Raw genomic sequence first — 21,111 nt, forward strand, 5'->3', positions numbered from 1 at the left:
ACACTACTGTCCTACCACTTGGCCGGACCTCTGGCTAAACCGACTGTTCGTTCGTTGTGGTATGGACATAAGTATACACTACAGTCTACCTACAAGTAAGTAATCAAACAACAAAGGGACCAACAATACAGTAAGTAAGAGACGGTCATCAGAAATCATGTTCAGCTTTTACCAGCCCTAGGCAGACGACAAAAGAGAGGAACTCAGCTAATTACAAGACGGGTCATTGATGGGGTCGGAACAGGCTGCCTCTTCTCCCCCTCCTTTCTCCAGTGTCTGTCCAGTCGTCGTTTTTTTCCCTTCCTTGGATGAGCCTGTGCAGCTAATGCAAGGCACCGATCCGCCTGTCAGCACACCTGGCCAATCATGGCTCATTTCCGTCCCATCAGCAGGGATGGCCTTTGGCCCAGGAAACGCAACACGCATTCCCGTTCCTGGCGATCCTGGTCCAGTCCCGACCCTCCTATGCAGGGGTCGGGGTGGGCAACAGAAGAAGACTTTTCATTTTTCACTCTCGACTCTCTCAGCCAGCGCAGCACCGCCCCCAAGACCCAAGACCTAAGACCTAAGAGCTGACCAACGCGCATCACGCTGTGCGGATATGACTTGCTCATTGGTTCAACTACCGATTAGTCTCTGAGCTGTCTTGCTGTCTTGCTGATCGGCGTGATACGGGCGGCACTCCGAGATTTCCACAATACTAAGCTGAAACAACAAGCTTCGTTCGGTCGGCTTACTCATTACCTACTGTTATGGAGAAACAGCGAGGCACCAAAAAAGCAAGGGAGTGAAGGCAACTTTGTTTAGTGTTCTCATTAGATAACAAGTCCGGGATACAGGATGCAATTCATGAACCACCTGTTGTGACATGCGCTTCGTCAGACAGTCCGATGATCTCTGCTCCCGCAGAATGTAAAACACGGTCGGGAAGTTCAGACGACTCGACAACCGGCCACGTCGCTGACCACGGCTGCGGTGCCATGTGTACACAACCTACAACCTGATCTTTACACTACCTACTTGTTCGCGCCGGAAACCGATCGGAGTACAATACAATACTACATAGGTATACTATGTAATACCTACCTAACTACAAACATATTGGACAGCCTACCTGGGAAGTGTAGAGGCTGATCATCATTGTCTTGCCAGGTTATTCAACGACACAGTTTCTCGCGCATCATCTTTTAATACTCGCGCGCCACGCTAAACCTACCATAGCAATTATCGGGTCTCTATCTGCAACCCCCCTGGTTTCCCATACAAGTTAGGGTTAGTTGCAGACATACCCTTAACAGCGATTATAAAAACAGTCATTTTTTATATCATCACTCAATAAGTACCTATACCCTTTAATCTCTTAAATTTAAAACTTTTATAACGAATAGCTTATTATTATATTTGCTAGTAAAAATGTTCCCTTTTAAAAGTGCCTTATGATATATTTTTCAACCTGCCTTAAAAAAGTAACTTGCTTATTGATCTTAATACGAAATTACCCCTTCTACCACCTATTTAACTAACCTTCGAAGTTAAAGATAACACCCGTTAGGTACGTGTTTTTTTTTCTAATGGCTATTATAGGTCCTACTAGGAGATACAAGGGTTATACTTCGAAAAGGGCTAGATTAGGTATGCCAAGGACTATTGTAGGGGTATCAGTACGTACTGCCCCAACAATTACTATAGTAGGTTTAGCATGGCGCGCGAATATTAAAAGGTGATGCGCGAGAAACTGTGTCGGTTATTCAAGGGTTCCCGTCACGGCTTTTACCTAACAATCAGGATCGAGCGAAATTACTCTTTTTTAGTAGGAGGGCGAAGCAAGCAAGCACACGCAAGGTCCGAGCTCTGCTAACAATTTCTAATTTCTATATACCTCCTACCAACCCTAAATTGGTAAATGACTGTTTCTCCATAGCGAACTTACCCAGTAGATGACACCGTATTGCGGCCGTAATATCGCCAAATTAGAGATTGCTATCTCGTTTCCTTGTCCCTGCCCAGTGCCTACGTATATTACTACCTCGGTAGGCATCTCGATCGCATATGCAGTGTAAGAAACGGGAATCTGCAGCACGCAACGGAAATTAACGAGAGGAGCATGAATAGTTGTCCAGTACATGAAGTATGGTATGGTAAAGTGTGTGGGAATTATTAATGGCATCGTTGCACGTTTTCTTCTCCGCGCTGTCGCTATCCGACATGGGCACCTAGTTAGTCTACAGGCCGACAAATGGGCAAGCTACCTCTGAGCGAACATAGGTAGCTGAGCTGACCCAGCAGTCAGTTACGTGTAGTTAGCCAGCTAGATGCTCAGCTGAGCTACCTACCTAGGTATCCTATGAAGGTGTACAATACGAAGGGTGATCCTACCGCTGCAACAAGGGCATACCAAAGCATGGGCATTGCCGCATCGCGTCGCAATCGATGCTACCTACCTGCCTACCTACCTACACTACCTCCCATCTCCATGTTTAATCTAATTGATTATCCCGCGGCATCTCGAACCGGCGAGCAGTTAAAGTTGCAGCGCATGGCATGCATAAACGGCGATATGAACTGCCTACCCGCGGGGCCGCACAACATACCAACTGCCTCTACCTGCCTACCTACCTACCTATGTATATATTGCCAACCTTTATACTGCAATCTTCGCGCGACGCTATCCTTCTTGTGATTAATCCATTGATAGATAGTCGGTAGGTAGGTAGGTAGAGGCAGACGTACGGCAAATCGTGAGGACAGCAGTGCGAACTTCGCATATGTAGGTATGTACGTAAGTCCTGCGATCGAGGCAATAGGAATACCATAGGTACGATCCGCGGAACACGCACGCACGAGTAACCGACTTCTCTCTCGATGTCTCTGCCTCTTTTTTTGCTTCTTCCGTCACACTTCTTTTCATTCCAGTGGCTTCTTCTGTGCTATTCTCCATGACCGGTGTGCGATGTATATTGTCTAGGCTTTTGCGGAGTAGGTAAGTCTATGCGTATATCTGTCTATCTCTTGGTACTGCGCCACGATGATTTCCAGCCCAGCCAGCTCGTCATGTTGCCAATCACTCCTCTCCTACGCCAACAAGTGTTCTAGATATAATGTCCCCAAGAAACGCCGTACTCCAATGGCCGAGCCCTGTTCCCCCAATCAATTATCAGCCAAAGCCACACAGCCTTGTCTAGGTAACTTGCGTTGGGCTCGGGAAAGACTGCCTCGCTCGCACAACGGAGACAGATCATGTCGGAACGCCTCATTCATGTATAGACGTGTTGTCTTCCGTCTGTCTGTAAGTGAACACGCACATGTTCTTTTTCTCTTTCTCTCTCTGCCTAGACATGAACCTGCAAGGCAAGGCAATGTATCTTGACGTCACCAGCACCTCCAAGTGCCCTTCTCCAACAACCTCATTCGATCTCTCTCCGCAACCCCCCTCCTTACTCCCCGCCCTGCATCTTCCCGTCCACCATCCCCTTCCCCTTCGCCGTGATAGCGAACATGAACAAACCCTGCCGACTCCAGACAGGCTTCTCCTCGTCCTCGACCTCGGCGACGCGGTACCGCTTGCGCGCCTGCTTGAGGAACTGCATGTCTGCCCGACGGCGCTTCTTGAAGCAGAAGTAGATCACGGCCTCGGGACGCAGCGATAGGAGGTCGGAGAGCGTCGTCTGCAGCAGCGGGAAGGCCGGCTCGAAGTACACGCAGTCCGCGGCTAGGATGACGTCTGGCGGGTTCGAGACGATTTCCGCGGGGAGTGGTTCACCCCTGTCCCGAGGCAATTATTCCCTTCGTTAGTGATTTACTAGTAAGGAAGTCGATAGATGAGACGGGGAAAGTCTTAGTCTTGTCGAATTGAGTATGTGTATGAGAGGATTGTGCGTCTCATGTAGAGTATCCCGTATGTGCAAATGGGAACTCGAGACCTCGGGGTTTAAATGGGATAATTGATGTCGAAGGAATAAAGGGGGTGGGTAGTCGTGGAAAAGACGCAAGGTTGAGCACTCACCAATTCAACAGCTTAGCCTCGACTTTACCTTCGAGCTTATTGAGCGCAATATTATGCCTCATGAGGGAAAACATCTCCGTCTGATCCGTGATACATAGCGGCGGATAGTTTTCTCCTCCTCCAAGATCACACCCACGGGCAACAGCGAGGCCAACAAGACCACCACCAGCACCAAGTTCTAATCTATTATTTCCCCACAAGAGTCTTCCGTTAGCATATGTTCTTTTTTTCTTTTTTTTTTTTTTTCAAGGATCTATTTAATGCATTGGTATACGCATGAGATACGAATCTTCAACCCCAGGAACTTGTTTCTAGATACTGAGCTTCTCTTCTCTTCTCTTCTCTCCTCACCACATATATCCAAAACAGAGAAAGCAAAAAAAAGAAAAAAAAGAGAAAGGGTAAGACTTACATCCTCTTCCCCGCCAAGCTCTTCGCATGATATCTCAACATGTACCTCGCAAGCGTCATCCCAGCAGGCCAGAGCTGTCCACCACACCCGTTCGTCAGATCCTCGTGGAGCCGCAGGACCCTGTCCTTTGGCAGCAAGCCGTCGAAGTCGGTCTCGGTGGTTCCTGCCGCCTTGTACGTCGGCAGCGGCGTGAAGCCGTTGTTTTTGGCGAGTGCTAGGGGCGAGAACTCTCCTTCTTCCGAGTCAGAGGAGGAGGAGTCCGAGGCTGGTACTGCCATCTCTGTGACGAGCGGCTCTTTGATATCTAGAGTCTTTGACATTTAGTTCTATGGTTGACGAATGTGGTAAGATTGGCTATAGTTATGAGTGTTTATATTTGGGTTGTCCTTCACTCGTGATCAGTGTTGGTGTGATTGTTGGTGGCGATGGTGATGTGATGTAAGGTGGATATGATATCGTCACGAACGCCAGAAGACTCGAACAGTATATCTTTTTGCTTTCTATGCTTTCTTTCCACTCTCTTTTTGAACTCGGGTCTTATAAGTCTTTAAGATAGAGTGTATCTACAAGATGTAATTATATTTGCTAGATCTCCTACCTGTCGTCGTTGGGTAGGTAGACAGAACATTGGGAGTCTATCTCCTCCGGGTCCCGGAAAGCCCACTTTCCTCGCAATCTAGAACCCCCCTTCCGCCATCTCTGCCCCTCCCTTCTTATCTACCTCTCCCCCGTGCCTTATCGTAACTCGTCAGACGAATCCACATTCATTCAATCCAGCTGTATCAACATCCAACAGTTTATAAAAGGGAGGGAAAATAGAGACATATGTGTATTATTATATAAGTTACTCACAACATATTCCATGCAACAGGAATAGTGGACTCGCCAAGGGCCATTCCGCCCAACCCTTTTCCAAATGCGAATGGTAGTAGTCAAAGCGTGTGCTCTCATTGGCTGGCTGTCTGCGCGACTGGCTCGATTCCTTGGTCATGAGCGTTTGGTATTAGCTAAGTGGAAAACCACCGCATTCTGCCGTGCCATCCGGGATCAGAGCTATAGTACCGATAATAGCACTTGGTCACTATGGACATAATGCATCCAAATCTTTGTGAGTTAGTAAATATCAATGCTTCTAACATAATACACCGAGCGAGAGCTGAGAAAATCAGCCCCAGAAGCTCGAACATGTAAATTCAGTACGTCTACCCACAACTTCCAAAGGCTTATCTTCAGCTGCGAACTCTGATTTGAAATTTTTGTATTGGGTATATCAAGGCCCTAACTCAGCAGCATTACAACTAATCTACTTGGAAAGGAAGGTGTGTGTTGTTTTTAGATCATTTTAGCATGCCCAACAAGATTCAGCAGACTTCATCAAAGAGTCTGTCACAAAATGCATACATGTTTTTGATCTCCTCACACAAAGATCTTGCGATAAATATGAAGAGCCTTTTAGAGCCCGCCATCGTATCAAAAAAAAGACCCCTTAATTTTGAGGTTCCTCAGCGACGTAGTGCAAGTAAGCACCTAGCAGCTTGATACCTTCAATGTAGTTGCGCTTGTCTAGTTTCTCGTTAATGGAATGCGCGCCGTCTGTTGAGCTACCCATGGGTAGCAACAGAACATTCTTGCCCGTGGCCTGCTCGAAGGTCAAGGTGACAGGGATACTAGATAGAGCAAGTTAGTATTTATTCTCCTTTACCTCAGTGGGGAAAAAAGTATTAATAGCTTACCTTCCACCTTCGCGGGTGAAGTCAGGCTGGACGCCCCATACACGTTCCGTAGCCTTGCCAGCGGCGCGGAAGTTCCAATGGTGCGGGCTTGCTTTCCACCACTTGCCGGTGTGCTGGGCGTATACCTTTAGAGTGTTCTTGGACTTGAGCTTCGCAAATACCTCCTTGACATAGCTGTAGACTGCCTCGTTGGTCTGCTCAATCTCCATGTCGGGAACAGTGCGGATGGAGAACTTGCCAATGACCTTGGCAGGGATCACAGTCTTAGCACCAGGAGCAGAGAAGGCGCCCTCCACACCATGGACACTTAGTGACGGGAACCGCCAGCGGCCCATCAATGTGCGCTTCTTATCATCATATATGGTAGTCGTAGAACCTAGCGATTCATGCAATGTCTCCATTGTGAATGCGATTGGGTCGTATAGCTTCTCCTCGTCTTCTGTCACGGGTGCTACTTGCTCGTAGATGCCGGGGATCTGGATCTTGCCATCAGTATCGACCAGGCTACCCAGCACACGGACCAAATCTGTCATAGGCTCCTGTGCGGTGCCACCGAAGACACCGCTATGCAAGTCGGCACCGGGACCAGAGATCTCGACACTGTAATAATTGCAGCCGCGGAGACCATATGTCAGGCATGGCTTCTCGGTGCCAAGCCAGTAATTGTCGCTGATACAGACGGCATCAGCGTCGGCAAAGTAGCCCTTGCCTTCTTTCTCAATCAGCTCGTCGAGACCCTCAGATCCATACTCCTCCATACCCTCAAAGCACATCAACAAGTTGACGGGGAAGTCGACGCCAGCCTTCTGGTGGGCCTCGATGGCGTTCAACCAGCCGAGGACGGGGCCCTTGTCATCGGTACTACCACGGCCAAACATGCGGCCGTCCTCGCCGACGGTCAATTCGAAGGGTTCGGTGGCCCAGCCATCGCTCTTCTCGGCGGGCTGTACATCGTAGTGACCATATACCAGGATTGTCCGCTTGTTCTTATCACTACCGTAACGAGCCAGAATGACGGGCGGGAGGTCGAGTTCAGGCTTATCGGGCTGCTTGCCCAGGGGTCGCAGCTCGACGCTGGCTCCGAGCTTCTTTAGTTCGTCAGCCAGAAACTCGCCCATGCGGACGACATCAGGACGACGGCTAGCATCGGAGGAGATGGAGGGGATGGCAACAGCCTTCGCAAGACGGTCGATGAAGTGGTTGGACAACTTGTCGACCTCGGCGAAGTAGCCGTCGAGTTGAGGGGCCATTTTGCGTGCTTGGTGGGCTTGGATGGCGGGTGTTAAATAAGTTCTCCTGGTCGAGCCAACGGCGCAAAGCGTAGGAGGAAGTCTACCAGTAGTTGGCTGTGAATATCCACAAACTAGAGAAGGGCGGGCTACGATAGAATAGGAACCGAGACACCGATTAGACACTCGATTTAAATGCCGATTGGAGATTCCCCTTAGATGTAATGATGATGATGGGAATGATGGGAATGATGTTAAGGTTGCAAGATGCTGGTGGTGAGGCAGTCGTGTGAGTAGAGTGCGGGGCATTTGGGCATTATATGCAAGGGAAGGTACAGCGTAAAGTGAGGGGCAACGGATAAGAGGTACCTGTCCTTGAGCTACATACGGCCACCTACCGACCTACATGTACTGACCTGCCTACCCACTTGAGCCTAGAGATAATACTGTAGGTAGTAATAGTAATAGTAGTAGAGGTGAGATGGAGGAGGTATGGTGCTATACGGGATATGATACCTTACGGCGACGATGGAGGTTGACAGCTTATTGGATAATAGGTTGCGAAGTAACACTGAGATAGGAGCTTGGTTGCTGTTCACATGGCGAAAAAAATACACTACAGGCTCCACCATTGCGCCTAGTTACAGGACGGCTAGTGATGGCTTATGGCGACAGCTCATCTGACGACGCCTGCCCTTTGCGGAAGGTAGCCAGATAGTACAGGCTCGTACTACTCGTCACCTATCTCCATCCGCCTATCTACTAAATTAAGTATGTTGAGGATTGCCGGTTTTCCTAATCTCTATCATGTACGCGGAATAATATTTGACGGGGTTTGCTACGCCAAGTTACTAAGGTATATCAGGAGTTCTAGTAATAAAAGGAGACATAGAAGGAACATGAGTAGAGGGGGTGAAGGGGGTATTTAACAGAACAACACAGTATAGTATCATTGACCATTCTACGTACAATCTAGTCTTCATGATGGAGAGTTACAATACAAACATTTCATACCCCCTAATACATATGGCTACATAATATACAAAGTGTGCCCTCGCGCTCTTTTGTCTAAACATATATACATATATATCGTCAAAGGACGTGACAATCAACTTCACGTCAACTGGCGGCGCATCGTAGACGCCTTACCACTATCCGTATGCCCTAACACCTCCTTCATGCCCAAAGGAATTTCCACCGTGAGGCTATCTTGAACTGAGGCGGATAAGTCGGTACCCTCCCTTTTCAGTTTGTGAATTTTCATGTCCATCTCGTACGCCTCCTGGAGTTTGGTTCCCAGTGGAACGAGTGGCAGCTGTCCGCCTGCATCTTCTATGTATAAATCCACCAGGCGCCTTATACCCTTCCCACCGGCGTCGTCGCCAGTTTCGATCCCGCAAGCGGCAAGTTCTCTCCGGCCGAAGATGATACCTTCACACTCCTTGAGGAACGCACGTTGCTTGCTCCATTCTAGCTGGTGCTGCATAAGCACCGAAAGTCTATGGCGCATTTTTGAATTCGCCCGGCCAGAGAAGACGGCGTATCGCCAAATTACGCGGAGCATGTTGGGAAGTCGCTGCTTCCAGGCTGGTTGGAACAGCTTATGATAAGTCGTGTCATCTGGGCGCACCCCCGGCAACCGCGACAGGAGCGCAATCTTGCCCGGGATCGATAAAGTGTGCGCCATCATGGTATTGAGTGTGCACTGGTCTGCTTGGACTCGTCGGTCGCGACTGATTAAGGCTAATAATTCGTGGCAAGCCTCGAGATTTTCACGACCTCCAAGTATATCGATGATCCTGTTGAGTGTGATAGCATTCAACCAAGATGGTCCATACTTCGAGTCCTGCGCATCCACCATACGCTGGATGCTGAGCTCTGTATTGGCCGAATATTCGAGTTCGAGCACCACCTCTTGCCTGCCCATTTCTGCCAGAACGGGCTGCAGGCTGCCCAGGCCTCGCCCTGTCATTTTCTTCATAATATAACGCTTGATCTGAGGCTCTTTGATCATTTGTAGAAACGCAATCCAGGTTTGAGCGCGCACGTAGTGCCCTTTCCTATGCATTGCTCTCATAACACTGTTAAATCCTTGGAGGTCACCCCGCCTTGACGCGCTCACCAAAAAAGTGTGATAAACCTCAGCATCTAGGGATAAATGCTGCTGCTCAGCCTGGATAGAAATAGTGCGAGCCGCGGGTCGGAAAACTGGCCCCCGCGAATGTATGAATTGGAGCGCCATCTTCAACGCCGTAACTGACATGGCGGCTCGCGAATCCTCCGAGCTGAAAACCTTGGTCAAGAGATGAACTACCGTCGACTGGTGATCTGAGCCCAGCGGATAGAGGGATCGGTGTAAGTGAGCGGGCACCCGGCCTAGAACCAGCTTGGCAACGTATTGCTCGAAAGAAAATCTGGTCCAGGCAGCCGGCCGGGGAATCTCATCAGCACGTGTGGTTAAATCGTATAACTTATATTTTGGTTGTTTAGCCATCTCGATAAAACCATTCTTAGTGCCATAAACTGTCATGAGCTCATCTTCGGCTGTAGTTTCCCCTTGACCAATTAGTTTGATGCGCTCTTGGCCCTCAGCGCTGTTGTCACCCCAAAACGTGAGCGATGAAATATCCAACGTCGGGTCTAGAACTTTGACCACCGAGATTTTACCAGTGTTCCTAACAAGCTCTAGCAAGAATCCTCGGATAGAGACACTACTTCCTGACAGGTTGAGAACAAGAGGCTCATCCTCGAAAAATCCCGATTCTATGTGAACATTGCAGTTGTGCCTCTGCTGCATTTGCCAAAGGTTTGTGTCCAGGTCGGAAAGAGTCGCACGTGCTTGTGCTGCGGCTGATTTCCCGATCTTTATCTTGAAATCTAATATCTCACCGACCTTTGGTGTATGCCGAATCATGAAATCTAGCGTCGAGCGCCAGTTATTAGGGGGCTTGTCGAGGACCTCGAGGTAGTATTCGTGCAAAGCTTGTCTTTTCTTGCTGAGAACATGCTTACCCAGGCTTCGCTTCATGGCATGTTTGGTCGGATATTGAATTATCGGTGTGATCATAGGCTTGACACGGGAACTGAGGGGTTGCGTCTTTATCTTGCGCCGCAAGAAGAGTCGTCCGGGACTTGCTGCCGTGGGGTTCGAAGTTGATCGCCCCTTACCCACCTCCCCTTGCAGAGGACCTTTCTCCATTTTCTTGCCAGTCTCAACTTTCCGAACCATCGGCGTTCCGAGCTCTGCCATTGGAGAAGGAGAGTCGGTAGAGTATGAGAGCCGGCATCGAGGTTGGATTAGGCTGCCGGGACGCAAATTTCGAGACACCCTGGGAACCAAGGAGAGCGCCTGGACACCAAGGCGAGACTGGGCTCTCCATAGTGATTTGACTCCCAGGGACATCGGCTATAACTTCGTCATGCCAATCGAGGGTTTGTACAGCGCCAGTTGGATTGAATAGAGGACAAGGCTCGATTAACTGCCGAGTGCTTTGGATCTGCATGTTCTCGATAAGAGCCTTATCTGGGGAGAGGGTCAATTATGAGCTTAACCGCTTACGGTTAGAGCTGTTACTCGCACAAATGTCCGTAACATTGAGGAAAGCTCTGCCTGTTTCACGAAGAATGGAAACAACCAAGTCAAACTACAGCCGATTCATCATGGTAACACAAGCGAAACTCGGGCCCAGGTAATGTTCAATATCCATGTATATATAGGCTGTGCATTTCACATCAGTTAAACTGGTATGCATTTATTCCAGCTGATGCAAAACACCCCCCACAGACTTAAGAAAAACTGATAAAAAGAAGCTCGAGCTATTGTTCTTCGTGAGTGAAAGTGAAGACCCAAAATCAGGGGCTATGGGAGCTTGACTCGAGCTATCTACGCCGCTCGCCCGGAGAAAGGCCCCTACGGTACAACAGGGTATCTTCGCTCCCAAATTCGTGCTTGCCCAACCCACTCCGATACTGTATGCTCATGGCCCTACTTATTGTCAACCAAGGAGACTATCGCCTTCGCCTGGGCATTTTTCGCACATATACCCTTCCGTTGGCATTCCACTAAGACCACATCATTGGCACTGGTGTTGACACGTCTAAAGATTTAGGGCTGCATGTGTTCTTTTTTTTCGGTGAAACTCTCCCCAAGCGCTGAAGACATGCTATAACGAATCTAGTTATAACTCCCACTCAAGGAGCTATCACAATAGCTCGATCAGTCTTTTGACCCAGACGAGATCTCAGGCTGCTTCGTATCTTCCGAGCCGCCTTTGGCAGCTTCGGTGCCCGCAGCTTCCTTGTTTGTCGATTCTTCATTTTCTGTCTTGGGTGACTCCTGCTGCTTCTTCGTTCCGCGAGGGGGTGGTGAAGGGGCCCTAGGAGGAGGCTCGTTGTCATCAGCGCTATTCTTAGACACCTGGCTGGCTAGGTCTCTGTCTTCTTCGGAGTTGTCGAACATTTCGGCGTCGTCGGAGTCTGTGAGAACCTCCGTACCGTCCCCAAGGAATATGATGCGCCCCTTATACCCACCAAGACCGAAATTCCTAGTCTTATTTTCCACGTCGACATCATAGCCACTGTCGCTATCATCATAATTGTGATGAACACCAGGTCCCCGGAATTCCGCTGAGGCACCGCAAGTCAGTTCGTTCCAGGAGACCCGGGCTCTAAGATGGCATACCGTATTCGGGAGGGGCGCAGGGGCCGTCGCCTTTAGCTACTCGGCTAGCAACCTCTTCATACCATTCCTCCTTCGTCTTGCCTCTTAAGAAACCCACGATGACCATGGTCATGTTGTCGCATCCCACACCACCAGTCTCGGAGTTAGAGGCTAGACAGTTATCCATCATATTCTCACAAATCTTGTCTAAGTCTTGCTTCGCGGCAATGCCTCTGCGCACAAACTCGATGACGGCTTGTGATGACTGACAATCCCAAATGCCTGCAAGGCGTTAGTCTCAATGAAATAGTATTGCATCGGAGCAAGGTGGTTTCACACACCGTCACATGCAATAACCAAAAATTCGTCATCGTCGCCAAGCTCGTGCATGACCACATCTGGGTAGGCTGTCACTATCTGCTGCTCTGGCGCAAGCTCGGCGCCCTTTTTGAACTCGAAATCTCCAATGGCACGAGATAGGGCAAGGTTGCCGTTAACTCGGCCGAAGTCGACAAAACCGCCAGCAGCAGTGATCCGAGCTTTTTCGCCTATAGTGATGAAATCAGTCGCATAAGCATACTATTGCACAACAGGCAGAGGCAAGACCAACCTTCATTCTGTGGCTTATGATCGAAGGAGAGCGGCTTGGCTCGGCCCTTAACTCCCAAGACACTTCTCGAGTCTCCAGCATTTGCCTATCAGAGCTTGGTTAGAAATTCACAGGACTGGGTTACTGATTAAAACCCGGGGGTCGTGACGAACAATAAAAATCTTGTCAGCACTAATTAATCCACAGCAGGCAGTGCACCCAGACACTTCGTCCTCGTATGCAGGGTCTGGATTCATGTTAGCAACGTCACTAATGCAGCACAGTGCGGACGGTGGTTAGGGCGCTCATACCGCTCAATATCGCCCGGTCTGTAGCAAGAAAGCAGTCTTTGAGTGACTGTTCATAGTTACCCTGCTTGAAGGTATCCTGCTTGAGGAGAATTTCGGGTATGCGCTTGCCAGCGAACTGGGCAACCTTGTCTCCGCCATGGCCGTCGAAGACACCAAAGAACGATAATCGGGACTCATGTGTTTTCTTCTCATCACCTTCAGGAGTCAGGAGATCGAGGACAGTGCAATGAGCATCCTCCATGCTGATACGCCACCCCTGCATGGCCGAGACACCGTATAGTAGCCTGTCATCCTCACCCTTCTCCGAAGTCTAGTTATATGAGAAGTAGGTTAGCAACGGCCTGAGCGGAGGTCGGCGATCCAGTACTAGGGAATGTAGGAAAGCAGGAATTATATAAGGGATATCATGAGGTCATTGGGCACGCGCTCAGGGGCCAGATTCGGCAACAAGACATGAAAGCGACGCAATTGATACAGGACAGCTTAAAAAGTTGAGTCTATACCTTTTCGACAACGGGCTCTGAAAGGGTTTGACCCATGACGATAGAAGACGCTGCAAACGAGTATGGAGGTCGAGATGGTCGTAAGTCGAGATGGGCGTCGATGGCTCAAGGAGGGGTAGATTGATGGTTGTTGGGTGATCGTCGTGGTCGGTGGTGTGGACGTCACTGAATAACTCGTGAAGCACTATAGGATCCGACGGGAATTACCTGAGCAGGTCCTATGCGCGTGATTTGGGAGACTGGGGAATTGCGCGAGTGATGGATGGAGAGGAAAGTTATGGTGAAGAAAGGTAGAGGCACAGGAGACGGTTCGTATCGCGCCAGTAATCGACTCAGACAGTCAAGCGCCCACTATACGAAACTAGTAGGGCCACACTGGGGTTAAGATGGTCAGCACTGGAAAAGAATAGGACTCGACTAAAAGAATAGCAATTTGGTGTCGGTGTTGTTTACTACTGGGAGAAGAACGAAAGCAAAGGAGTCACAGGTAACGGACCAGGTGAGAGGCAGTGGTAGGTTGATTCGGGTAGGTAGACAGGCGAGACAGGGCAAGACAGACAGACGGACGGACAGGACAGAACAGAACAGAACAGACAGGACAAGGACAGGAACGAAACTGCGTTCACTTGACTGATGGGATGGTGGTGATATGGCCGGGGCGGGTGGGCTGCGGCCAGTTGAGCGAGGACCTGGTGAGAACGGCGAAGGGGACGAAGGCGGGGTTGCGAAGGAAGGGTACAGGGCAAAAAGATGTGGGCAGCTGCAAATGCCAAATGACTTGAACGAAAAAAAAATAGACCTTCTACCTACATAGTACACGCCCGGGCAGGTGGCGGTACATGCAGGGTACAAGGCATCAAAGGCATTGAGTCTGCACTGAGTCTGCACGGAGGGCACTGTTGGGACAGGGAGGGACCTGGGGCTGACGAACAGGCCAGAGGCAGCGCTGAAGTACGCATGCCTAGACTCTGCTAGACGTAGGTATCTTTGGGAGGGAGTGCCGCGGGGCAGATACCTAAGTGAATTACCTAACAGGGTCTCGAGACCATAGGACGGGGCTGAGCGATAAGCTGTCTGGAGAGTGTCACTCACCCCTCCAGCCATGTACCTGTTTGGTCTAGGAAAGGTACCTACCTGTCCGGCTTTATGTAGTTATCGTTAGACGCCAGTAGGTTCTTGTGCACATAGGTATATTGTGCAGGTGTTGATTCCAAAGACCCTATGTAGGCGGTAAGTATACCAAGGTATATATGCATTTACTACAGGTCTGCTTCTAGCTGTAGCTCGCTACTATAAGAAAAAAGCAGGCAGCAAAAGGGTAAGAAGCGTACCTACCGTGCACGTATTGTGAACATGCTCTGTAGGATCTACATGTAGAATGCTTACCAAGGTACCTAGGGAGTTACCTATGGTAGGCGGCATGAAACAGTTCTGGCCTTGTTATTCCAAATTCACAGAAAAACCTTCAGTTCCTTGGTCATGTGAGCTGCCGTAGGAAAAAAAGATGGCTTTCCCGCACAATGAAGGGAAAGGCAATTACTGCAGTAACAAAGCCTAAGTAACTTCTACTTAGGTAGATACCTGCTTATGTACCTTCCTACATAACCTACCTACCTACTTACCAAGGCACAAACATACCTAAGCAAATATCAAGTATCCAACCAATGCAATTGATATATACATATCACTTTTAAAAGGGATAAAGTGCATGTGGTTAGAAGAAAAAAAGAAGAATTGATTATTAGTAGGATGATTGGCTACTTGATATTTTAATCTATTTTCCTACCTCTTGAAAAAAGAAGCAGAATTATTCTCCTATACCATGATTACTAGTCAGTATGTGTATTCCAAAACCCCTTTACGCCAATATAGAGGTAACAAGGACATGGGGGAAGGACATATGGCAGACAGGTAGTTAGTTACCTAGCTTCAAGAATATGAGCCTCATAATTCTTTCTTTATCCGCGTAGAATCTAATGGGAAGTCATATACAGGCAAAGATATATTGGATTAGGTATATGGTAGGTATCAAGGCTAGGCCTGATAGATAGGTAGGTTGCAAAATGGTATACCGGAAAGCATGTTTCTCCTCGTCATTAGAATCTGCTGCTGCATAGCGTATAACTAGGCATGGCGCAGAGACTTCACCAAGACACAGCCTCATTATCTATGACTAAGTAATTTGCCTAGGCGATGTTTATCCGGCAAAACTGCCATGATGCATCGGTCCTCGTTCCAAGTTCTGCGATATGCTAGATCAGGTTCACTATGTATCTACATAGTATACTTTGATATCCTGGTGTGCGAAATAAAGCAACGAGTCAACTTAGAATACACTCGCTCCTCATTTCCTGAATTATTCAGTACGGCATAACAGGGAGACAAGGAGACAAGGTTTTCTAAGAAGGCGTGTCAGGTGACCAATACCACTTTCGAGGTCAAATCTGTTTGCTCCAACTAAACAAGTTCAATACTCAACTGCGAACCCAAGGTTCAGAAAGTTCAGCACGACCCTTGTACAGTATTCACGCTTCAAGATCCCACTTTACGGCACCAAACTCTATCCAAAAGTGGCTACAATACCTTGGCTCAACGCAGAATCCTATCAAGGAACCAGGCGATCCCTGCAGGAGAAGAGTGTTTGCCGTTAGCCCTGCATTGGTTTGCTGCACAAATTATCTATCTTCGCCAAGAAGCAGCTTAGCCTAGGTAAAGAGATCCCTCTGCTCTATCTACATGTGGTTCATCCCATCTTGCCTGCTTGCTCGCTTGAAAGCATTCGCAGGACTTGAGGCGGTGAACGCGGATGCAAAACGTGAGCTACGTGGTAGTTCGGTGCGGCCGGCCGAACCCGGTCAATCCTGCTGACGCGGTCGAGTCTTCGTAGGTCCAAAAAGATTGCCTAGACGGGAATATTCCTGCCCAGACTCTGGGATTGCTGCGGCCTTGTGTCATCCCGTGACCTGCACCACCATCGCCGTAGCCGGGGTTTCACAGGGAGAATCACGAACCTATTCCAACACAGACTACCACGCAACACCTACCATGTTAAATGAGACAGCTCATTTTAACATCCCTTTGTACAACCAGAATATATCGTGAATTTATTATCACTAAACACCGCTCATAGCCAGGGATCTGACATTAGTATCACCTGGAGGTCACAGTCGAGCAAGATGCATGTTACTTCCGGAATGGGATTGAGTTCAAACTTGGAACTTTTGCTAACCAGGGAAAAATAAGATCGGGTATTACAAACACAGACCGGTCTCACGGCTCATGATCGTGCACCTCAGATATAAACGGGAAAACTACCATCGCTACCACCCCCTTCCCATCCCAATATCACCGACTCAGGTGGTGGTATGTCCTCCCAGGCATCGTCATCATCGTCATCATACGCCCGCGTACTTCTCACACTCTTGTTACTTCGCAACGTCTTCACACTCCGCTTCGAGGCCGTGCTCTTAAGGCCTCTCGGCTCGTTCGCGTGATCAACCGCTACTGGCGGTTTACTTATCCTAGATGGCGTCTCTGGCAGTGGTCTGACTCGCGAGGGTGCCCATTCATTGTGAGGTGATGGCGTATGTGACATCATAACTCGGAATTCGTCGAGCGCTTTCTGCTCTCGGATGCGACTTAGACGTAGCCGTTCCTCTCGAGAAGAGCGTCCCTTGCTTCGCGTATGCGTTGGTGGCGTCTGCGAAAGGGATGAGATGGAGCCGCGAATCCGGCTCAACCTGCGCATAGGACTTGATCTCTTCTTCCCTTTACCCATAGGCGTTCCTGGTGACTCGGCCTTGTTGGGTAGCTTGAACGGAGGTGGCTGAGCTGGCTTGCTCGGACCCAGGAGTACATCACTTGTGATGGCCTGACCTGGCGTCACAGCCGGCTTGGGCCACCGGGACGGAGACAGTAATTCTTCATCTGTGATATCGGTATTCCAAGTATCCCCTCGCTTCTGAGGAATAAGATTTCGATATGATATGCCCAGAGGACTAGTTGTCTGGTGATCCCATGTTGTTTTGGTATCACGAGCTACACCCTGCTCTTTGGGTGTAGCGGACGAATAAACTGACCCTGACATCGTGTCTTTATCTAGTCCGAAATTTCGCTGAGACTTTGTGATAGAACCACCAGCAAAGAACGTTGTAGAGCCCCCGGTTCTTCTACTTAACTGTCGCGCCTCTCCTGGCCGACCGCCTATGTGAATTATCGTCGGCTTAGCGACAACGTTTGCGCTCGCCGTTGTTGCCTCTTCAGTGACTCCAGAAGTGAGAATGCTTGTACAAGTCGTTGCATCTGTCGACGCACTATGTTGGCTATTGCGCTTTGTATCCTCCGCTTTAGAGATGCTCATTCGCTTCCAGGCTTGGGAGAGCCTATTTCCCGCCCCTTGATGGGCGAGACTTGTGTTCTGTGGGTGGGCCGGTCTCTGTCGCTCTGAGGAACCGACAGAAGGCTGTGTGTCTTCGTCAGAGACATAGTCATACTTTCCCGCTACCCTGTAAGCTAGATCCGGAGTGGGTTGTATACTGAACGGTTCAGGGACTTCTGGGACTTCTAGACCGATTTTCTTCTTTGGCACCTTGTCCCCTGGTCTTAACTTTTTGACAAAGAGATTTTTGGCGTCGTGTATGACTCGACTACAACTTGAATTGGATGATAGCAAACTGACTTCATCAGTGCCTACGGGAGACGGTCGAGAAGGCCGACCGCCGAGCCACGACTCTCCGTTGCCTTTACCTTGATGTACTGGCTTAATTGTTCTCGATTTCTTGGCCATACCGGGTGGCGTAATCTGGTCCACTTGGATTTTCGGTTTCATTTTTGATAGCGATTTTTTGAGATTGGAAGCACCCGGTGGCGAGTAGGGTCCTACGTACGGCGCCTGCGGTCCCGTGTCCACCATCCTACGTACCTCGTCTAACGATGGATCCATGTATCCATTAGCCACGAAGGTACCCGGCACAGGTCCTGAGACCTCTGAAAAGTCAAGCTTTTTCGGTTGGTTCCGTCGCCTCCGTACCATGAAGATCCACAGGATTATAGCTACCGCAATGACCAAGGCAGGAATGACAAGGAGCCAGTATAAGTCTCTCCGTGAATCATATTCCTTGGTGGGGGCCTTTGTTGGAGGAGGCTCAGGTGTGGGCGAAAGATCAACAGCGGACTTGTTGACGTGGATGATCATGTCCTTGGTCTCTTTTATATTTGTGTGTATTTGGGTCGCATCGAAGCTAATCTGGACGTCGTCGGCAAGTTTTGCATCTGGAGGCTTGGGTACTGTTCCCGAGAGTATCATAGATGATTCGTCGAACTGAATCCAAGAGTTATCGGGCTGTATCTTGGCCACCAGTTGTGTATCGTTCGGGGTGGAGAGGAACTTCTGAAGATCCAAGGAAAAGTCTTCCCCGGCTGATACATTTAGACTGGGAAGATTGGACATGAAGATTGTCTCGTTGAACTCGATAGCCAGGGTAATATTCAGAGCATCCAAAAAGCTATCCACCACCACAATCGTGACGTTAGTTGGCTGTGCTTCCATATCCGGTGTCCCGCTGATCTTCCACGATTCTTCGTTAAAAGAGAGCCACGGCGGCAGCCCATCCGCCTTAATAGACGAAACATCTTCAGCCTTAAGAGGTTTCTCATCTAGCTGTAAAATGCTGGGTAGGTCTGTGTATTCAAACTGTTTCCCCTTCGTGGCGTTTAATAGTATGATGGGCTCCTTGCTCATAAGCTCGTGGTTACCCAAAATGATAGAGAATTCGATGGCGGCCGATGAAAACCCAACGACATCTGAAGCTACCAGCTGGAAATCAAACTTCTGAGGTGGCTGCGCGATAGCTGCTGATAGTGGTGTCTTGCCTGAGAAGGCGAGCCTTTTAGGGTCAAATGCTACCCAGGAAGGGAGCGGCGCATTATTGCCTGACACTGCATAGTAACTCAGTTGCGGTAGCTCTGTTCCGCTCATAGTTCCATCTACATCTCTTTTTACAGCTTTACTGTTGCCCTTGTCGCCGTTGGCCCCGCCCTGTCCGTCCCGAAGTTTTGCGACGCCGGGTCCGAAAGTATTGGGATCGAATTCGAATTCGAACTCACTCGACGGGTGAAGCAATATGGATGATGGTGCGGAGTAAACCCCAAATTTTTTGATCTGATCTACGAGCGGTATTCGCACGACAGGCTTTGGACTACGTGACACAACGAGCGTGGCATTTACGTCCATAGAGCCTGTGTCGTCGCTCGCTATGAGCGTGATGACAATACCGACTAGCGTCTCGTCTGAGGGTATTGTGGCTTCATCCGGGGTGCCGGAGAGTGTTCGCGATGCGCTATCAAGCGAGAGCCATGAAGGTGAACCGTCTCCCAGTGCATAGCTCATCTCGTCCGCGTCAGACGAGAATGTCAGGGGCGAGAAGACGAATGAGAACGGTTCCGAGACGCGCGCCACGGGTGGTAGCTGTGAATTTAGGGGGAAGTACGATATTGGCGTGCCTAGAACCGGTATAATGATGCTGAACAGTAGGATCACGAGGTGACCGGGAAAAAACGAATGTAAGTGCGTGCGCGAGTCGACCATGCTGCCGCGACGGGGACTCGCCCGTCGCCGCGTCACCATCATCGTAAAGGAGACTTTCGACAACCACAGCAGAAGTAGCAAATATATTTTGTCGTGAGGATATCGAAAACCCCAGTCGCTTTCGTGAAAGAGTCTCTGAAACCGTGATACTGTTCTACGCGCTGGTTGTTCATCCGCACATACCAACTAAGTGCTGTTTTCCGCATGCGTATCGTGCTTGCTCGCTTCTGCAGACCAAGGAAGAGTATCTCGAATGGAAAGCTTCAAACGCACAATGGAGAGCACGAGTCTCGACATCGCATCGCCAGGACGCGACATCCTCGAGTAGACTAGCCCGGCTGCCTTCCATCCCTTCCCTTCGATCTGTCTTTCCGCACAATCATGAACGAGGATCTACCTACACCGCGCGCCTATCCGTTGCTACTAGAGGCAGTGCATAGCAACGCAGCAATGCAATACAGGTAAAGGTCATTGCAGATAAGGTAATCAATCCTCCACTTTACCCGTTTTCGAGTTGTCTTGTCTCTCATCTCTACTCTAACGCGACTGGAACGCAATTACTGTAGAGAGGTCTCACATTTTCCACTTTAGTCCAGGAACAGTGCTAGCAGGTCTATAGTAGAACACGCGAGCATGTGGGCGGGCCTCAGTGCTGGAATTCAGACCTGGTAATTGATGGCGTTAAAGTGTCTTACACGCGTGTCATTGATGTTCGCATTCCGGGCTACGGAGGGATGGATAGACAGCAACATCCCAAATATTCGGGAACGATTCTCTTTCTACTACACATTGAAGCTGATTGATAAACTACTCTATCGTCAGCGTTGTGGGGGAAGAAATTGCGTAAATTTCTCTAATTAAAGCGACGCGTTGCTATGTGACCATCTTGTGCAAACCTCACTTTGGGGGCCCCCTTACTCTACACACATTATTACACCACCATCACTTAAGGAGGGGTATCAATTAAACTGGAGGAAGAATGTAGGCGGGGTAGGGCTTTTTTTGAAGTATATATCCTTGTCCCTTTGAATGAGTTTGCCTTATATTTACTGTAGGGAGATCATCATCAAGCTTTCTGAATGGCC

General features: G+C 49.2%; 5 protein-coding genes across 5 annotated transcripts; all 5 read right to left on the reverse strand.

Moving 5' to 3' along the window:
• Positions 1-3,400: 3,400 nt before the first annotated feature.
• F5B22DRAFT_513393 (putative methyltransferase-domain-containing protein) lies at positions 3,401-4,959 on the reverse strand. Its single transcript, XM_047972559.1, has 3 exons — positions 4,416-4,959; positions 4,004-4,186; positions 3,401-3,762 (listed from the first exon to the last, which is right to left on the reverse strand). Exons 1-3 carry the CDS (start codon positions 4,733-4,735, stop codon positions 3,435-3,437), a joined length of 831 nt encoding a protein of 276 aa, XP_047834024.1. The 5' UTR covers positions 4,736-4,959; the 3' UTR covers positions 3,401-3,434.
• A 256-nt stretch (positions 4,960-5,215) lies between these two features.
• On the reverse strand, positions 5,216-8,072 carry F5B22DRAFT_594969 (cytosolic non-specific dipeptidase). The gene is made up of 2 exons (XM_047974096.1): positions 6,149-8,072; positions 5,216-6,082 (listed from the first exon to the last, which is right to left on the reverse strand). Exons 1-2 carry the CDS (start codon positions 7,684-7,686, stop codon positions 5,902-5,904), a joined length of 1,719 nt encoding a protein of 572 aa, XP_047834025.1. The 5' UTR covers positions 7,687-8,072; the 3' UTR covers positions 5,216-5,901.
• Positions 8,073-8,097: 25 nt separating this feature from the next.
• On the reverse strand, positions 8,098-10,882 carry F5B22DRAFT_513516 (uncharacterized protein). Its single transcript, XM_047972560.1, has one exon. The coding sequence runs from the start codon at positions 10,778-10,780 to the stop codon at positions 8,492-8,494; it is 2,289 nt and encodes a 762-aa protein (XP_047834026.1). The 5' UTR covers positions 10,781-10,882; the 3' UTR covers positions 8,098-8,491.
• Positions 10,883-11,331: 449 nt separating this feature from the next.
• F5B22DRAFT_513520 (phosphatase 2C-like domain-containing protein) lies at positions 11,332-13,666 on the reverse strand. Its single transcript, XM_047972561.1, has 7 exons — positions 13,441-13,666; positions 12,938-13,247; positions 12,800-12,873; positions 12,648-12,732; positions 12,379-12,585; positions 12,059-12,319; positions 11,332-12,003 (listed from the first exon to the last, which is right to left on the reverse strand). The coding sequence occupies exons 1-7, from the start codon at positions 13,474-13,476 to the stop codon at positions 11,594-11,596; spliced, it is 1,383 nt and encodes a 460-aa protein (XP_047834027.1). The 5' UTR covers positions 13,477-13,666; the 3' UTR covers positions 11,332-11,593.
• A 2,607-nt stretch (positions 13,667-16,273) lies between these two features.
• Positions 16,274-20,454, reverse strand: F5B22DRAFT_513663 (uncharacterized protein). Its single transcript, XM_047972562.1, has one exon. The coding sequence runs from the start codon at positions 20,066-20,068 to the stop codon at positions 16,733-16,735; it is 3,336 nt and encodes a 1,111-aa protein (XP_047834028.1). The 5' UTR covers positions 20,069-20,454; the 3' UTR covers positions 16,274-16,732.
• Positions 20,455-21,111: the final 657 nt, after the last annotated feature.

Source organism: Xylaria bambusicola (assembly GCF_022495145.1).
Source record: "Xylaria bambusicola strain CBS 139988 unplaced genomic scaffold F5B22scaffold_7, whole genome shotgun sequence".
Taxonomy (NCBI): domain Eukaryota; kingdom Fungi; phylum Ascomycota; class Sordariomycetes; order Xylariales; family Xylariaceae; genus Xylaria; species Xylaria bambusicola.

Coding starts and splice junctions, on each gene's coding strand:
- F5B22DRAFT_513393 (XM_047972559.1), bottom strand. CDS start 4,735: ATGTCAAAGACTCTAGATATCAAAGAGCCGCTCGTCACAGAGATGGCA. Junction 4,187..4,415: donor AGCTTGGCGGGGAAGAGGAT/GTAAGTCTTACC, acceptor GGGAAATAATAG/ATTAGAACTTGGTGCTGGTG. Junction 3,763..4,003: donor GAGGCTAAGCTGTTGAATTG/GTGAGTGCTCAA, acceptor GCCTCGGGACAG/GGGTGAACCACTCCCCGCGG.
- F5B22DRAFT_594969 (XM_047974096.1), bottom strand. CDS start 7,686: ATGCCCCGCACTCTACTCACACGACTGCCTCACCACCAGCATCTTGCA. Junction 6,083..6,148: donor TTCACCCGCGAAGGTGGAAG/GTAAGCTATTAA, acceptor TGCTCTATCTAG/TATCCCTGTCACCTTGACCT.
- F5B22DRAFT_513516 (XM_047972560.1), bottom strand. CDS start 10,780: ATGTCCCTGGGAGTCAAATCACTATGGAGAGCCCAGTCTCGCCTTGGT.
- F5B22DRAFT_513520 (XM_047972561.1), bottom strand. CDS start 13,476: ATGGGTCAAACCCTTTCAGAGCCCGTTGTCGAAAAG. Junction 12,733..12,799: donor GTGCTGACAAGATTTTTATT/GTTCGTCACGAC, acceptor AAGCTCTGATAG/GCAAATGCTGGAGACTCGAG. Junction 12,320..12,378: donor TTTGGTTATTGCATGTGACG/GTGTGTGAAACC, acceptor AACGCCTTGCAG/GCATTTGGGATTGTCAGTCA.
- F5B22DRAFT_513663 (XM_047972562.1), bottom strand. CDS start 20,068: ATGATGGTGACGCGGCGACGGGCGAGTCCCCGTCGCGGCAGCATGGTC.